Source organism: Sceloporus occidentalis, unplaced genomic scaffold (assembly GCF_023333645.1).
Source record: "Sceloporus occidentalis isolate IW3139 unplaced genomic scaffold, rSceOcc1.0.p SCAF_5, whole genome shotgun sequence".
Taxonomy (NCBI): domain Eukaryota; kingdom Metazoa; phylum Chordata; class Lepidosauria; order Squamata; family Phrynosomatidae; genus Sceloporus; species Sceloporus occidentalis.
The window spans coordinates 115,037,971-115,057,841 of NW_028316985.1; the positions used below are offsets into that span (position 1 = coordinate 115,037,971).

The 19,871-nt window shown below is 38.3% G+C and overlaps 1 protein-coding gene across 5 annotated transcripts in view; it reads right to left on the reverse strand.

Moving 5' to 3' along the window:
* Nucleotides 1-19,871, reverse strand: part of ATP8A1 (ATPase phospholipid transporting 8A1) — a 100,900-nt gene that overhangs the window by 72,848 nt on the left and 8,181 nt on the right. For 4 of the 5 annotated variants that reach the window (XM_089525180.1, XM_089525178.1, XM_089525182.1 and 1 more), the window contains exons 2-6: nt 9,906-10,020; nt 7,213-7,312; nt 6,607-6,705; nt 5,466-5,511; nt 3,634-3,674 (exon numbers count right to left, since the gene is read on the reverse strand). In XM_089525180.1, the coding sequence (XP_089381306.1) occupies nt 3,634-3,674; nt 5,466-5,511; nt 6,607-6,705; nt 7,213-7,312; nt 9,906-10,020 (401 nt within the window). Of the gene's footprint in view, nt 1-3,633; nt 3,675-5,465; nt 5,512-6,606; nt 6,706-7,198; nt 7,313-9,905; nt 10,021-19,871 lie in introns of those variants that run through there. The other variant, XM_089525183.1, reaches the window with a different exon arrangement.

Consider the following 19,871-nt stretch of genomic DNA (forward strand, 5'->3'; position numbering starts at 1 on the left):
CTTGATTTTGTTTGAGATGAAGATACATCAGCCTATATTCTATTTATATTTGACAAACTCAATATCTGCCTTGATTTTCTGAACAATGAAATATAGTGTTCATAGAGACAAAAGTATACCTCAACAAAGTCTGGTGATATGAATTTATGAAGCTACTTTGTAACAAGTCAGACCTCAGATCTATTATTTAGATTAGTATTGTCTGCTCTGATAAGCAACAGTTCTCCAAAGCCTGAGACAAAGATCTTTCTTAGATCTAGCAACTATGGGGTGAAGCAGACTACCAACAAGGAGAGCCCAGAGGCCACTCTGGCCCTGATCAGGCTGGGACCACAGTGACTGGATGGCCTACTCCTGAAGTAGGCTGCCACAGTAGTCTTCTTTGGGCCACCAGCAGGAGTGGTTTTTGGCTGCTCCTTTTTGGACCAGGTCTTGTGGCTTTGGTGCAGCTTCCAACAGCTTCAGGGGTGTGCTTCATGTAAACACCATGTCCCCGAAGAGGCTGGAAGCCTCTTTATTTGGCCCATCTTTTTCAAATCTATTATTCTTTTATTCAGGATGGGAATCATGCAGTCCCAGAAGCTGTTGGACTGCAACTTCTATCAGTCATAGCCAGCAAAGGCAGTGGCAAGGAATGCTAGGAATAATAGTCCAATAAGTAGTTTGGAGGTCTGCATTACCCTACTCTTGCTTAAACTAGGACCTTCTGCGTACAAAGCATGGACTCTGTAACTGGATTATGGCTCTGCTCAGCAGTATCATTGTGCTGAGATCTACAATGACACTGTTTGGAAAAGCATTTGCTGGCTAAAAATGGCACTAATATGGTGGGAAAACCATATGATTAAACCCATGTGGTCATCACACATTGACAGGCAACTTGAAGGCACATACACAGACAAACCCATCTAATTAAATTTCTAAATGGCAAATTAACCTTTGTCTTGTAAGTAAAACTGACCATATAATATTCAATAAAATTAAAAATATATAAACCGAATTTTGCATTCCTGATGCCTACAGTTTATTTACTCATAACGAAACCCTGCAATACAGATTCACGGTTAATTTAATGAACAGCCAAATCAGAGAGAGGTTTGCACCAGGTCAGTTAAAACAGTTATGCTTGATAAGTAAGGGCCAAAAGAGACGGCCCTGAAGGGGAGGCTTCAAGCCGCCCTTGAGAAAGCTGGATTGGGGCCATGGCAATCATATGTTGAGGATCCGATCCGGCATTTTGCCGGCCCAAAAAGAAGTGGCAGAAAGTCGCTCCTTTTTTGAGCTGGCAAACAGCCAGCTTTTCTGTCGCTGCGGCGGCTTTGCGGCACACCTGTGGCATGCAGCGTATAAACACCATACTGCAAAGTTGTCCACCGTGTGGTCTGGCAGGAGACTTCACGGCGGTTTCCTGCCAGCTTGGGGATGTGTGTCATCTAAATGACATGTCCCCAAGCTGCCAGGAAGCCACTGTAAAGGAGCCATCTGTTCCACCCCTAAGAGAGGCATTGCTACTAAATTAAGATGTTTTACTAGCACAATGTTCCTTCAGTAATACAGAGAAAAATCTTTTCAGATAATCTTTACACTGAGCTGAAAGTCTGTAGGAATTCATTTTGCTATGGAAATTTCTGATACAGTTAGAGATGTGAAGGCTCAGGAAAAAATGGAAAAAATGGGGAAAAACTGAGGTTTTTCCCATTCTTTTCCTGAAGGCTTTTTTGTTTTTTTCCAAAAAATCAAAAAAATTGAAAAAAGGAAGAAAATCAATTGTGGAATGTTTTATTTTACAATGATGAATAAAATCTTTAAGACAAGGAGTTCATATATTTTCCAAATCACTTCTAAAAAATCATGTACACTATCGGATTATTCTAATTTCTGTGCAATGAATGAGGAGGACAAGACAGACCTAGGTTACAAACTGAACGCTCCAATGCAAGAACAATATGCATTTCTTCCTTTACGGGGCACTGAAAGAATGTGGTCTATGTTTGGAAATGTTCACACTAGATCAAGAAATAAACTGACAGGTGAAAGGGTAGAGAAGCTTGTTTCAATTTGGGTAAAATGTTGGTTTTTAGAAGTTCATGAGAACTGTAAAGATGACAAACACAACGAAGCAGAAGCAGATACTGAAACTGATACTGATAACCAGGGCTGCATCTGCACTGCAGAAATAATCCAGTTTGACAGCACTTTAACTGTCATGTCTCAATGCTATAGAATTTTGGGAACTGTGGTTTTATGAGATATTTAGTCTTCTCTATCAGAGAGCTCAGGTGCCACAACAAATTACAGTTCCCTAAATTCCCTAGCATTGAGCCATGACACTTAAACTGGTGTTAAACTGAAGCATTTCTGCAGTGCAAATGCAGCCCAGAACTCAGAAAATGAGTTTGATTAAATTTCATGCCTATTCATTGAATATTAGATTCTCTTCCCTTCCACACACTCCCCCCCTCTCAATTCTTATTATGGGAATGGGTGCTTTATGTCTATTTGATAAATAAATTATGTTTGTATTAATTGTCTGAATACACTGTCTTTAAATATATCACTTGTAATAATTTTTATTTTTTAAAATCAAAGTGTACATAATCATATTTTATGTTCCTAAAGTAACAGAGTAATTTTCAATATGTAAAAAGGGGTAATGTTGCTTTTTTCAATTTTTCTGATAATTTCCATTTTTTTTCTGCCCCCCCCCAACCGAAACCTGCCACATTTTCCCCCCATGGTTACAAAATTTCCAGAAATTTTACATCTCTAGGTATAGATGAACAACATTGTATAAGAGTTTCTTCGAATGCTGATCAATGAGTTCTGATGGCTACTAATACTTATAGAAGCCAGACCAAGACACTTGATGATGGTAACAACTACAATAAAAAACAGTGCCCATCTACATTTCAAGGAGCTGACATTTAAATCTTATTTCAGTACTGAGAATGCCAATTCTTCATCACACTGAGGCAGCAGGTTAGTTCAGAGGTAACAGGACAAGCGGCCCAAAATTCTGTAGCCCAAAAGTGGGAAATAACTAGACTGTACAGAAATAATAGTTGAGAGGGTGCCACTCCTGCCCCCACCATTGTTTCTTTAAAAGGCATTGGACTCTTCTCCCCAGTTCCTATACACCACTGCTTCTGCATGCATAACCGCAGATAATTTTAACAGATAAAAGCAGCTTTTTGTTTCTAATGGATTATATGTCAGTGGTATTATTTACAGTGACATTATGTAACCCATGAATTTTTTTTAAAAAATGTTTATATTAAACAGTAAAAGGCAATTTAACCAAAGTAAATCAACATGGCAAACATAATAGTTTGGATCCACAAAGCCCTCCATATGCACATTGTCTTCTGCTCAGAGCAGAAGTGTTGACAGTTAATACCACATTGCTGCACAGAAAGACTGCAAATCCTAAGAGTTTCTTCCATTCGCACAAGAGCCTTTCCACACTCTTCAACAGCATAAAACCTACCAACAAACCTATCAAAAAAATATTCAACTCATGTGTATGCAAAAATCTGGTGAACTGCTCAGTCAGTATTTTCCATATGTTCCCAGTTTGTTGGATCCAAGCCATTATATATATTTAATTTAAAAAATAATAAAAAGGTCACATACCTTTTCCCAGTGTACAATTTCCCAAGCTCCATTTCTCAATACTATAAAAGTAAAAGGCAAACAATGAAAAAACAGAAGTTGAAATTTCAAATAAAACAAAAGCACATTTTACTGATGCTCTTAACTAAATTGTTGACAAATAACAAAAACAGCCACACATTCCATTATAACGGGATGCAGATGAAATAACTAAAATGTAAAACTATATAAAATTACTAGAAAAGTGAAGGCCTGGGAGAAGGCAAACTGGTTCCTCCCCCAGTCCCTGTCCCTTCAGAAAATTGGGGGGAAATGCTTATGATTTTTTTTTTTTAGAATAATAGGTTTAAGATGAAGTAAGTGTTCATATATTTCCTTCCCATAGATTATTTCTCAAAACTATGTTGCAGGTAAATTTGTATGTAAGTCAATGTACAGTGTCAGATCATTGCAATTCCCTTCCTTTTTTGAGTAATTTTTAATGGTATGAGTACCTTGTGTCCACCTAGCTCTGTGATTGGATTCAGGAAAATAATTTCCTTTGTTTTACTAATTGATTATTTCTTTTGATTATATTTGGTTTTGTTTTGTTTTTTACTTGCTCCTCATCAGCTCTCAAAATGAAAGAAGCTCCTTACAATTCAAAGCATTTTAGTTCTATGTGTAAAAAATAAAATAAAATATTAAGATGCAAAATCAATTTGCAATAATTTTCGGAATAAGCTGTACTTTAAATATATCACAATGACAATGTACTGTTTTGAACTCCAAAAGAACAAAAATTGAGACTCAGTTATGCACCAATGATGAACACCTGATTCAGAAAATGTATAGTATGTTGCTGGAATTAGAAAAGGAAAACATAAATGAGTATATTATTGAATGGGTTCAAACGTTGGGACATAACATTGAATTAAATAGTTGGGAGACAATGTGAACAAGGGTTTATTAGATGACTCTATGAGAATACACAGAAAATTGATAAAATATTTGACTCTAGCTGCAGGAATGCACAATTCTGGAAGACTACAAAAACGCTGTCGATCCAGGACTGGATTGTGAAAACATTTGAACTAGCCAAGATGGATAAGTTAACTTCGTTACTTAAAGATAAATCAATAGACAAATGTGCAGAAGGGAGGAATCCATTTGGAGGTATTTACAAGAACAGAAGAAACAAATTGACAACATTTGTAGGTTTTGAATTATAAGGACAGTTGGTCCTTGGTATCTGCAGGGTATCCGTTCCGGACCCCCACACACACATATACCAAAATCCGTGGATGCTCATGTCCTTAATGGCAGTGCAGTTTGCATGACCTCACTCTCATTGTAAGACCCACCATAATGAACAATCTAACTGTTGTTGTTGCTGTGTGACTTCAAGTCATTTCTGACTTATGACCGTACTAAGGTCAACATGTCAAAGTTTTCATGGCAAGATTTGTTCAGATGGGTTTGCCTTTGCCTTCCTCTCTTAAGCTGAAGGAGTTATAAGTCAGAAATTGCTTGAAAGCACACAACAACAACAACAACAATAAATCTAGACCCATGTGTGAGACAGACTCAATTGCACCCTTGCTGTTTAACTGCTCAAATTAGTACTGAGGCAATAAAATCATAACATCATCCAGAACATTAAATTTCCAATGACATTCTTGCCCCGTTACTTTATTTGCAAATTAACCATCTGAGGATTCTGACACCTGGCTGGAGAGGTACCAAATTTCTTGGCTCTTAAATTTTTATAAATAATATAAATAATATAAATAAAAATTTAAAAGAGTCGAGTAAACAAAAATCCACTTGTTTACCAAACTGCAACGAATGATCGTTACAGCCCTAGTTCTTACCTTGTATCTGCTTCTTGTTCACAGCGTTATCTGCTTTATGTCTTTTCTGAAACAAAATTGAATAATGGTTAGATCTTAGATTGCTGTAATTAATATTAAAGTAGGTAGCACTGTGCAAATCATGATAAAAAGAAAACTATAAGTAAAAGCCATCCACTGAGGGGGTCTGTATTCGAGCTTCAGAATCTTCACCCTTCTTCTGAACCTGACAGAAGGTAGGTTCTCTCCTGGACTTTATAGGGGTTTGGAAAGCAACAGGATGCATTATTTTTTATCAGCCTCTTCAGGAGTCAGAGCAACCTCCTACACTTCTTTCCACTTTGATGGCGGGGTGGGGGGGAGGTGATATTTGCTAGAATACAGATGTGTGATCTTAGTGAATTGGCAAATTCACACATTTTTTGCAACTTCACTATTTTTCGCAAATCACATTTTGAAACATAATATGCATCGTCTGCCTTAAAGCAAACAATTCAAAAAGGAAGTGCAAAAGGAAGTGCATTTTACACTACACATTTATAGCACTATCATTCCACTGTAACTGCCATAATAACATCTTATGGATTGTGGGGGTTTGCATGTCCGTGAGGTACCAGAACTGTCTGGCTGAGAATTCTAAATAGCCATCCCTAAAGTGAAAATTCCACAGCATAGCAGTTAGTAGAACCATAGTGCTGTAGTTGAAAGGGCCCTAAGTAATTTAAATGTCATCCGCAGAAGTAATGACATATTTTGAGTGACTCTTAAAATGATCTAAAGCAGACTTTTGATTAAGAAGGAAATTATTGTAATTATAAAATATAAAAAAGTGGTAAACAAGCAGAAGATAATGGAATCACTGGTGTCAGCTCTGCTCCTATTCCTCTTAGTGTGCAAACTTTTCACTATCACAAGTACTGTATTTTATATTTAAAATAATACATGTCTGTCCCACAGCCCAATGTTTCCTCCTTGCTGCACAGAAAATGAAATAAGCATAAAATCTGTCATTGTTTTAGAAATTGTAAACGTTCCATGTACCATTCAGGAAAGGTGATTTACACATAGACACCACTACAGCAAACTGGTTTAACTTCTAAAAAGTATTTGAACATTAAGTACAAAAACTTAATAATTAGAAAATATTTTATTTAGTACTTACAACATCTTCTATTATTTCTTTTACTGCTGCTACAACTAAAATAAATAACAGAGGAACCAAGGTTGTATAACGTCCCGTTGGAGAAACATCTGGAATTTGCTAAGGAACAAAAGAGGGGGGAAGAAACTTCATTTTACAACTGAAGTATTATGTAATTATTATAAGCAAAAGTATGAAATAAAAATAAAAACCGCAGTAAACACATTTTAAATGTAAGATAGGAAAGCCAACATTTTATTTCCATATACACATAATTGTACAGTACTCAAAGATTCTCCATTTGCTCTACTAGTTCTAAATCTCTTTCTCAACTATAAATAATACAAGAACTATTCCCTTTTCTTTTAGCAATTCTCCATTTTATCTTCCTATGCAGTATGACAAGTACAACTGTTAAAGTGAGTTTAAGTATAGATTTCATAACATTCATCCATGATCTTGAATACATTGCTATAATTATACAATATGACAATAAAAAATTCCTGTAGAACAAGAAATTCTACTGAAAGGTTCTCTGAAGTGTTATATAGTTAGCAGTCAATTTCCTTGTGACCAGTAATGATTATGGTAAATATTTTAAATATATATTTACCTCATCTAGCTTACCTGAAGCAATGCAATGAAAAGAAAAAAAGCATTAGCAGCTCTTCTGAACTGGGAATAGAGGAACCTCGGCAGGAATGTGATTAAGTTGTATTTTGCAGTGCTAAGAGACAGAGATTAAAACTGTATGAAGTTAAGAAATAGAGATAAAAATCACACAATATATATATTCAGAATTTACTAACCACTGTGTACATAGAGTTTAACACGTTTGAGGAATGATTCTAGTTTTATGAGTTCATATGATACTTTTTTTAAAAAAAATGTGCCAACTATTACTGTCAGAGGTATTATGTGTTTTGGCGTTAATGTCATGGATCCTTTTAATTAATTATTATATGAAAAGGGGATACTTGGGCATATACACATATATACTGTACATATTTGTAAGGAATCTAAATTAAAGAAAGAAAATACTGCTCAATTAGGCCATACTTTAGTTGTAAACTACCAAATAAAATACTACAGAATAATTCATTGTTTCATACTTTACTATTAATAAAACATTAATTTACATATACATTGAGTCTCCTTATCTGGAATTCTGAAATCTGAAATATTCCAAAATCGAAAATATTCTACATGGGTAAACATTGGGCTGTGTGCCTTCATGTTGTTTCAGACTTATAACGACCTAGGGACCAGCATGGTGTAATGGTTTGAATATTGGACTAGGACACTGGGATAACAGGGTTCAAAACCAAGCTCAGCCATGGAAGCCCACTGGGTGACCTTGGGCTAGTCACATTCTCTCAACCTCAGAGAATGGCACTGGCAAGCCCCCTGTGAAGAAATTTGCCACAAAAACCCTATAATAAGTTGCCCTTAGGGTCACCGTAAGTTGGAAATGACTTGAAAACACACAACAACAACAACAACAACAACAACAACAAAAGGCGAACCTATCATGGGGTTTTCTTGGCAAGATTTGTTTAGAGGGGGTTTGCCATTGCCTTCCCCTGAGGCTGAATACATGCGACTTGCCCAAGGTCACCCAATGGGTTTCCATGGCTGAACTGGGAGTCGAATCCTGGTCTCCAGATCTCACAACACTCAAACCACTATGCCATGCTGGCTCTCCAGTTACAAGGAGCATACAGAACAAACATAAATTTCATGTTTATGCTTTGATCCCATCTCCAAGGTATCTTCTCATGTATGTGCAAATACTCCAAAATCCACAGGCCCAAAGTTGCTTTTGTACACAGAGCTACAAAGTCACAATTCTTTTGATTCCATTCTTATTCATCTCAAGTACTTTATTTCCTTCATGAAAGGGTAAAACAAAAAGAAACTTGTTTTATATTAAAAGAAAATTAACAAAATAACAACACAATCACAAAAATCTCAAACAGTTTGTCATTATGCTTTACGCTCTTTGAAATAGACAGGTTTCAGGGCTGTTAATTTATTATCACTCTAGATAATTCTGTTCCACAACCTCCAAAATGCTCAGATAAGGCCAGATATTTTTCTCATTTTTGGAGGTACCTGAAAAAGTCTATTGCATTTTCTCTTATTTGCTCTTAGCCAAATGGGTATCCCAGAATTTTATTTCTGCTATTTTTCCAAGATCCAGTAGATGGTGTCAGAATATTGCAGATTGTAGATTATGTTGTAAGGAAAAATTCAGACACTTCCCCCCTGAACAAGGTATCCACAATTTAACCTGCTATCTTGTTGGAACAAGTGCCCCAGACCTTCTAGCAAGGAGGATTTTCAGCAGCCTCTGCACTCTTATCCTACAGGTTGGAAAGAATCTGAATCACTTTTGATAAAACTCTTTATTTCTTTATGCTTATCAAGCAGTCCAAGGAATGCTGTCTCACTCAGTAAGCTAGGGGAGAAAGAAAGGAAGTCTTGTTTCTTCCAACCATCTCTACATTGCTCTGTCTTATCTGACGAAATGAAGAAACAGCTGCTCCTCCACGAACTGTACTTTCAAGGTGCTCTAGGATTACCAGAAATGCCAAGGTAGCTTTCAGGAATCACTGCTTCAAGCATGCCAGGAACCATGAAATGACTTCCAATAAGTCAGCTTCTCTCTTTCCTCATTCCTCCTGACCAGAAATGCTAGTGGCATGTTGCGTCTTCAGGAACCAGCACTTCAAGGTGTCTTTAAGAAGGCACTCTTGACCAAGCTGACTTCCTTCCAGCTCAACTCTCTCTGAGTGAATGGGGATTCTATCCAGAGGAGCTATGAAGAGGCCTGGCAGGATATATTAGCCCTGCAGACCAGAGCTTTTATATCATGTTTCAATAGTCTTTAATCTGATCTACAAAAGTATCACATAACAATAATGTATATGATTAGAGGGAGCTGCTGTAATTAGGAAAATGTTTTCACACTGGTACCTTGTACTAAGAGGATTAAACAAGACCAACCTGTACAATCTGTCTCTCTACCGTTTCTTACAGCTTTACCTGACAAATATTAAGAATACATATATTTCAGAATTTAACATAAATACCTTTTCAGGCGTTAATAATTCCTAGTAGGTGAATTGATACATAAGCCTTTTGACAAGAGTAAATGAAATGCTTCTTTGAACATGCTTCTTTGAACCATCATCTGTTCCTACCAGATTTTTCTTTGAAGCCAAATTGGACACTGCTTACTAAATTTGCACACAAATGACTTCTCTTATTAAATTGTAATTACTCACATTAACAAGTTATAAAGAAGTTATAAATACCTGACATGATTGTTACAAAATTTAGAGAACTGTGGTTGATTTATAAATATAGTTCTCACTTCTTCCTGATCAGCTAACGAAGTCTTCTCTGAAACATCATCTGTCTTCTCATATCCTGTAAAATATTAGTAAATTAATTAATATAATTTGATGCTGTTTGGGAGCAACTGTATTGATAATCCATTACATCTCACCATGCCATAGTAAGACCAAGGCCTCAAGGGAATAACTGAGTATCAGGATAATCCCATTATACTTTGAATTCCATAACTCTCCAGAGGTGTATGATTTTAATGAGTTCCCCACACCAGTAGGGAGCATTACAACTATAGATGAAGTGTTCTGACCATGACAATCTGCTCAACAGGTGTGACCACTGGGTTACACAGGATTCCTCTCCTGACTTTTCCTAAATAGTTTGAGGCTTTTATTCCCTCAGAACTATTTCTCTAATCCTGGGTCTTCCCACTTTCTTGAATTTCTTTCTATTAAGTGTTTTTAATAAATATACTTGTTAGTGTGTTTTAATGTTGTTAGTTATAAATCACTTCAAGCCACTCTTTTGTGAGCAAGAAGAAAATAACTTTTATTTACAGAAAGAGCTTATGATGTTATCTCTTTTGGTAGTTGGTTCTCAAAGCCTGTGGTTACAATGTGTACATCACTTCACTTGTTACAAATTGACTTTGTTTCAGTTCCCTCAATGACTTCAGTTACACTTCAACTGTGTTATAGTTCTTCACACACACCTTTCACTAAAGCTCATTCATTAAGAGTATAAATCCTATCATACGTTATAATTCCACAAACTAAAGTAGATATGAGCCTTCCCTTTACTGGCTCCCCACAGATCAAAGAACATATTCCTTTAAACTGATTTCACAGTACTTATTTTGTCCTTTCCCCCCAATTACCAAAAGTACAAATGAGTCATAATTTGTATTCCCCTCATTTGAGATATTTTATATTTACAACATTTCTCCTACAACAAAGTTTCATATAACAAACCTACAACTCTCCCATCACACCTGTGCAGATAAGCAAGATAGGAAAGCGGAAAGGGTGAGGTGAGAGGGCGAGGCTGTCTGGAGTTTTGAGCAGTAAGAAAAGGTTGCTTTTACTTGCCTAAGGGCCTCAGCAGATGGGAAGGATAGCATGGGCTGAACCCGTGCTATCCTGGCCCTGGCACTCACCTGGTTTGGTCCATGGGTCAGCATGGGGATGGGCAGCTGTTCAGATACCTGGCTCTGTGCTGACCCAGAGACCTTGGTATGGCATGCCGCTCCTTACCTTAATGCTCAGCAATCTATTTGAGAAGCACCCAGTTGCCCATATAACGTGGAAATGGGACACCTGGCTGCACCCACATGGCCTGGGGCCCCGTTTCCATATCAGACGCAGTGACTGGGGGGCTTCTCAGATGGATCACTGAGCATTAAGGTAAGGAGGACTGGTGGGGGTGTAAACAAGGAAACCCTACGCAAAACCAGGTCTTTTTTATCCCAGGGTAAAGCCTATCTACCCAGGATTGGGCCAGATCCTCAGGATCTGTGTCTAAACGGGCAGGATCAGGCCCGATCCTACCCCAGGTATTTAGGTCTGCTTAATCTAAGCTAGACGACATGAAGACAGGCAATTTGGCCTGTGTGGACAAACCCTGAGTTGAGAGAGTGGTAGAGAGAGAAAACAAATACAGTAGTCTTATTGGTTATAGGGGGATTTCTTTGCCTGCTTAGAGAAGGAGTGGAGAAGAAAAGACTTGAATCCTGTCATTATTTCTTTGCCAGTCCTGACTCTGCTGAAGAGGAACATGTGCTGTCTCTTGCCTTCTGATGTGCTTTCTTCATTTGACAAGCCTGCTGGAGAGGACACAGCATGGGATGTAATGCCTCTTCTCATCATATGCCCTCTGCACCAGCTGCTGAAGGCACAGCAAGAGAAGTGCTACCCCTCTATCTCTTCCTTATGGAAACCCTATGGGAGAAGATATAGCAGAAAAACACAGTTTTTCATACCAGTTATTCTCTGCCCATGTGCTCCTTTGAAGAGGAACTGTTGTCTAATGGCAAGCCAATCCACGCTAGCCTTGTTATTGCCCTTGCCTCATCTGGTCCCCCTGGATAACATATGCACAATTCTATAGCTTGGAAAAGGTACTGTGTGAGGTTTTATGCTTTAAATGTCTTTAAAGCTGGTGACTGGCTGAGTAAAATCACTGACTTTTGTAGTCAGTTCATCTCCACCAGAATGCATTCTCTCTGGTTTACACTGATTCCCTATGAAACTGGCTCCCCCCATTCAGTTTCAATTTAAATCAAAAGTGGAAGAACACAACCCCTGTGTAAACTGAGACTTGCTTGCGGTTGAGCTGAAATATTTGGTGGGAGAGGGGCAATTCAGTATTGGCCAATTAAGTGTGGCTTAAGTGTTATATTCAAAGAAATTTTAAAAATATTTTTACTTATGTACCTGTAAATTTTACAACATAGCAAATTGATGTAATTCACTTTGAGGAGAGAGAAAAGCTGTATAGGTAATTAGCAGTCCAGAAGTCGAGGGGGTGAGGAATCAGTCAACCACAACAAAGGGACATGTAAAAGTGTAGTCACGATCCCATTCCAAGTTTCAATAAAATGAGGCAGTCTCTGGGCTGGTTTGAGTGTCTTTCACACTGAGTGACAGATGTTGCTCCCAGATCTCAAGAGTATTTGCTGCCAGTGTTATTTAGAGCTGCTGAGTATTCAGTGAGATTAGCTGGGTGCAGCTCCAATTGAGCTGCAAGTGCACTGAGCCCTTCCCCAAACACTCTTGCACTGCTGATATCTTAGGGAGGCAACTCAGCAATGTACACTTTGACTTTAGATCAGGTTTATCTCTGATCTGCTACACTGCTACCGAGTTGTGACCCTGTCCATTACTGGCACACAACCACTGACATGCTTGCTCAAAACAAATTTGGCTAGGCCAAAAACAGATTTGTCACTTCACATGTATAGTTTCTACTGATTTTCTTACATGCTCTCTTCTTTATGTTCCATATATCTATTTCGTATTTTTGAGATTGTTACACTTCAAAGAGTTAGACATCTTGACATAACAAACCCTCAAAGAGAGGCTTAAAGGGTGAGGAGGGGGAGTATTTATCCAAACATTTTACTAAAAAGGAGATAGCATTTTGTTAATGGCATATGCACTTGTAAGTCACATCACAAGGTAAATTATTTTACTGACATATTCTGCTGGCAGAAGTGGAAGTGGAGTTGTGCATACAACAATGGTGCACATTGTGTTTACACACTGCACATTGCATAACGGAGCCCAGTCATTAAAAGTGTTTTGTAATGTTCCTTGTCTGCATTGGAGTTACAGTGTATCTCCACATGCAGATATTTACAATATGTTGAAAAGACGTTGGATTGCATCCAGAGTGTGTGACAGGGTAGGGATTTTCATCACCAGCCTATAAAAATCTGCTAGAACCTCTACAATTATTCCAGTATATTTCAGACAGACAGAAGTAGCAATACACTCTTACAGTGTATTTTGCAGAATGGAATGTTTGATGTCAAGAAATACAAGTGGTGAAATTGTGAGCTTTTATTTCTATCAAAGATATAGCCAACAGTTTTAATCATACAACAACTTTACTATTATAAATATTCCGTTTCAAAATTAATATCTGATAGTGATATTAAAGACAAAGGATTAAATCCAGAGTTAGTCATCTGTTGCTGTTTTGTGTCCTCAAGTTGTTTCTGACTTATAGCACCCCTATCACAAGGTTTTCTGAGGCTGAGAGCATGTGGCTTGCCCAAGGTCACCCAGTGGATTTCCATGGGTTAGTGAAGATTTGAACCCTGGTCTCCTGAGTCACAGTCCAACGCTCAGCCCACTACACCAGACTGGCTCCTAAGTTAGTCATACACAGAGTGTACCCACAGAAAACAATGGGACTTAATCATGACTAATTTCTGTCCTATTGATTTTAACAGCTCTACTTAGCCTTGGAGGAAAGCAATGGCAACCTCTTCTAAAAAAAAAAATCTTGCCAAGAAAATCCTGGGATAGGTTCATTTACCAGGCAACCATTATGTTTGTTCAACCCATTGCTGATGGACTGTAGTCTGTGGATAAATTCTTGGCATACAACACACATTTCAACACTATCTAACCCTCATCCTCATGAGGGAACTCTTGCTCTGTTCATCACATTCCTCTCTGTTTCCCACATTCATCTACTCTCCTTAACTGCAGGCAACAGCTTCCTTGCTGCCTTTGTCCACCGATGACCATTGTTAAAACTGAACTTGCCACCTCATTTCAATACCCATTGGGTTTTGAATTTGAATGGGGTATTAGGATAGGATCAAAATTCAAAATGACCTGAATAAACTAGAAAGCTGAGCCAAAGCTAACAAAATGAAATTCAACATGGAGAAATGTAAGGTACTACTGCACTTAGAGCAGAAAAATGAAATGCACAGATATAGGATGGAGGACACCTGGCTGAACCAGACTACATGTGAAAGGAATCTAGGAGTCCAAGTAGACCACAAGTTGAATATGAGTCAACAGTGTGATGTGGCAGCTAAAAAGGCCAATGCAATTTTAGGCTGCATTAATAAAAGTATAGTGTCTAGATCAAGGCAAGTAATAGTGCCATTGTATTCTGCTTTGGTCAGGCCCCACCTGAAATATTGTGTCCAGTTCAGATGATCTCTCTGTCTCATTATATACAATGGCATAGTAAAATGGAGTCTCATACAGTATATAAAATGGCAAAATCAAGGGTTGCTTTTTGTAATTTTGGGAGGGGATATTTTCAAGCTGTGGATGTGATTCTTTGGATGCAGAATCCGTGGATATGGAGTCTAACTGTATGAGGAACAGTCTATGGAAATATGTGCTCTACATAGGTTACATATTTCCAGGCCATTTTCTTGCGAAACAGAGCCTCTTCAAAATCCTGCTAACTACACCTATCAGTTGGAAAAGAGGAATCTGATTTAATCTGCTGTGTGTCACCATCCCACTGCAGCTGAAGACACCATGTATGTGTCCAATTAGGTTGCTGTCACAGTCAACAGGCGCATGTGATATATCTGTTGCTAAGACATCTATTGTACTATATCAGATAACATGTTTACATTAAAAATAAAAAACTCATATAAATGTCACATGTCATAGACAAATCTAGGCCAGAAGCTGCTCCCTTGATTTACTAGTTTTTAATGTAGAGGAATTATTGTCATATGGTGTACTATTAATTCACAAAATGCCTTAAGTGAATTCTGAAATGGTGCAACCAAAAACGCTGAACCTAGTGATTATTCTGGTTATATGCTTTGCTTCATAAAAGCACACAATTGAAAGGGTTTTCCTGATACTTTGAGCACAACACAATTGACAGCATTGTTTAGCCTAAGACACAGACAACTTGAAAGATACTGATTAAAGTATTAACATGATTAAATTGAACATTTATACATTTCAATGCACACTTTTTTATTTAGAAGAATAAAATACAAGAGGAAGAAGAAGCATGATAACTAGTTCTTGAATATAAAAACTAACTTGAACATGAAGATGAAAGATGTACTCATAACTACCATAATCGAATCTCCATACAGTCTGGTTTTCGAATTTTTAGGGAAAAACTGAGCATTTGTATTCTGCTTTTGTCTACACATCTGTAATGCTATCTCCTCATAAAGAACTCATACAAAGAAAGCATGCACACACACACACACTATTACATCTAAAGAAAAAAAAACTATGTGCACACCAAAAGTGGAGAGAGAAGTGATGAAAGGATGGCTTAGCCTTATATTCAAAAGGTTATACTTGGAATAAAAAGATGACAGCTATTGGCAATAAGCCTGCAATTAGCATTTTTGTCAGGATCCATTCTATGCATGTGATCTTCTTTACTGGGATATCTCTAGTAGAAGGAAATTGTTGATTATTCTGGCATGAGATTATATTAGTTACTAAATGAAAGAAATGCTTTTTCTTCAACATCCCTGGTTGTGTTAGCCTATACAGTACTTTGCTCAGTGCAAGAATGATTACTAACCTCTCCCTTCTCCTGCCCACACCCCAATAGCTAACGAACAATAAAAATATTCCTGTGGCTATTATTATTCTAAACAAGAAGGTATATGTAAGAGTGTATGGATTCAAAGTCTAACATTCTGCTTCCACTTCAACCAGCTACTCTTAGAAGCTCATAAGCAGGTTATGAAGAAGTTAGCTACTCTTTGCTATTTACCTTCAGCATCTGGTTCTCAGAAGCATTCTATTTCTGAACATGGAAACTCACATTAGACATCCTTGCTCTACAAGGGCAATTTTTAACAATGGGGCTGCACAGACCGGCAAGAAACACTAGCGTCAGAGTGGAGTGGGGTGTTGTGACCACATGCTGCAAGTCCTGACTTTGCTCCCAAAGCGATGTCACGCCACCCACCTGCCGAGACAGCAGACAGCATCACAATGTTTCTGTATTGCAGTGTTTACACTCGCTGCACCAAAGAAACGTAGAAGAGCTGTTGCCACAGTGGCAAAGGTGGCTTTTTTCCACCCCCAAAAGGAGTAGCATTTTGCCACTTCTTTTGGGGCTGGAAAAACACTGGATCAGGGCCGTGGCATGTGGTTGCTGCAGCACCGATCTGGTGAGCAAAGGGGCAGCACAGAGCTTTTGGGCAATCTATTTTTGGCAAATGTTACACATCTTATTTTTAATTGGTTTTTTTTTTTGGGGGGGGGGTATTTATAAATGCCACTGAATTCTGCTTGCTTTTTTGTAGATAGTGACATCTTTGCTTTGTGATGGTTCAGTGCACACAAACTTTGTTTCATGCACAAAATTATTTAAAATATGATGTATAAAATTACCTTCAGTGTATGTGTATAAGGAACATATGAAACATAAAGGAATTCCATGTCTAGATTTGGGTCCCATCTCCAAGATAGCTCTTTATGCAAATATTCCAAAATCTTAAAAAAATCCAAAGGGCATCTAGTTCCAAGCATTTTGGATAAGGGAGATTTAACTTATACTTCCAAAACTTCATTTGCAATTTCTATTGGACACAGTCCTGCAAAAGCCCCCCCCCCCCCATCTTCTCCAGAGTTTAATACATTTTAATACATTTTCCTTCCTATTCCATGACTGTTATCAGATACATGCACTTTCTGATTATACATGTATGTAGGGGGTTCTTTTAGAGAACAGTGCTACTCAAGGTGGTAGTCTATGGACAAGTACTGGTCCACAGCCATTCACTGTGGTTCTTGGAGACTTTCTAGAAAAGAATGATGCAACTGGATGGGACACTGCCAACAAATAACAGGTGATGCAGGCTATATTTCAGAGGAAGTAAGTGACAAAACCACTTCAGAATATTCATTATCTCCAATTTTGATTTCCATACATACATACTTTGGTCACTATTCAACCCAATTGCTTTTTGGTGTTATGTAAATAAATTTATTAGGCTCCTCCTCTGGTTTACCACTGATTGCAAATGTAGTAAACTGAAGTTTGCTCAAATCATAAACAAATCAAATCCTTCAAACCAGGATCAAAACCTGGTGTCTGGGCAAGCTAGTTTCATCAAATCCTAATTTGCCATTTCTGCAATTAGAAATTGATATTTTGCTGGCTAATTGGAAGACTTTCAGGACTATGGATCTGGATTTAGATATTTTGGATATCTCAAATATGGTTGGGATATAAATAGAAGAGCCAGTGTGGTGTAGTGGTTCCCTCTCGGCCATGGTGAGCTTGGACGAGTCACACACTCTCAACTCCATGATACCATTGCCTTAGGTTATCATAAGTAGGAAATGACTTGACAGCAAATAAAAACAACATAAATAGATAAGAAAATGTTATTTATCAATAATATGAGTGTGGGTGTATGCCATGCAAATATAGGCATGTCTAGAGTGGGGGCAGGGAACGTGCAACCCTGGACCCCACTTTTGCATCTCCAGAAACCTGCCAGTCACTCAAAGCCCCTTCACCCCCTCCCTTTTTAAATGGCACAAGTTTGGGGCAGCCTACAACTACTCCAGCCAAACTCAAATGCACGCCTGCAACAAAAACACACCTCTCCAAAGTCATCACAATACCATTCCACCACTTCCAAATACCATCTACTTTTGATGTATCCTGGCCAAAATGATGACTGGAAGTGACACAATATCATTTCCAGTGGCCATTCTGGCTTAGATATTGCTGATAGAGAAGGTGTGTTTGAACTTTCTTGGGGCAATGTGTGTGCCTGTCAAGGGCAGGAGAAACAATTGGTCTCCAGCCAGGTGCCAACCCCAATTGAGAGAGAGAGAGAGAGAAGGAGCAATACATATATATGTGTGTCTCTATGTCCAAAGGGTTATGATCTCCTGGTCTTGCTTTCCTGTATGATAAAACCAGAAAACATATCGTCTTATTTTCTAAAAGATATAGAGGATACTATTTGTCAAAGATACAAAACCTATGTTGTACAATCAAAATTACTTTAGCTGATTCTACTTCTTGTTAAAGAGAAAGGCGTAAACCAAGTATTAGTCCCAATGATGACAACCTGGTAAGTTATCACATATGTAGATCCTACTGATTCAATAAAATTTACTTTAGTTAGGATTGACTGTTAGATTTGGGCCAAATTATTCCAGCTGTTTTGAAGAATATAACAGTTCTTGAAAATCTAGGTCTTCAATGAAAAATAATACAAATTAAGACATACTTGCTGATGTGTTTAACATTTTCAAAATAGCACAATATTTGTGACCTGAGTACTGGAGTAGTTTCTAATGAAACAGTACACAGAATTCTGAAAATGACTGATCATTATTAGAGACAGAAAACTTTCTACCATTTTATCCTTTAAATACTATTTTGAAAATAATAATAATAATAGAAAAACAAAGACTCTGGCTTAAATTCAATTGCTAGCGCCAACTGCAGTACACCCACTGGATCAACTGCTGAATCATCACAGAGGATTTCTTCCTTGTTTAATGGCAGAGGGCACAGGAGCAATGACTCTTGTAAATTTACATCTAACTGCTTACATCCCAGCTAGAGTGAACTGACTGAATGAACTTTGTTGTTGCTGTTTCCTATCAAATCAACAGTGGTTGTGTCTGCATGGGTCCAAAGGGCAGTCCCCCCACCCCCTGCATTCTGGTGTCCTCCTATTCGACAATGCATGGCTTGAACCCCGGTTCTAGTGTGGTCAGTTCTAACAGCATCTGGCATGCCCTGCACCAGAATCGGGGCCTAGCAAGGCTACTGTGAAATAAATGACTTACCTGTTGCTCAGAATATTCCAGGAAGATCCGGAGCCACATTTGCACACAGCAGTGGCTGTCTCCACAAGCGTTCTGCTGGGCCACCCAGCATGTCCATGGCCACCATGAGTCACTTGTTTTGAAGGCAGAATGAGGCATTCAGCATGTAACCATTTTCATTCTAACCCCAGAAGCAAGCGATCTGCAGTGGTGGTGGATGCACTGGGAGGCCAGCAGAACACCTGTGCAGACAGCTGCTGGAGCCCAAAAATTGAGAATCTAATGGGGGGCAGTTGCAAGGCCAGGATTCTCTGGGCTGATCCTGGAGTATTGACCAGTGCAGACAAGGCCTTTGACTTATAGTGACCATATGAATGAGAAACCTCTAAGACCCTCAAACATCAATACCTATGTAAATTTCATTGATTCAATGGGTATATTCTCACTAGGAGTAGCAACTAAGCCAATATATGCTATATAGAGCCAGCATGGTATAGTGATTTGAGCATTGGACCTTGACTCTGGAGATCAGGGATCGAATCCCTGATCAGCCATGGAAACCCACTGGGGTGACTTTTGGCAAGTCACATTCTCTTTGCTTCAGAGGAAGGCAAATTCAAACCTCTGAACAAATCTTGCCAAGAAAACCTTGTGATAGAGTCA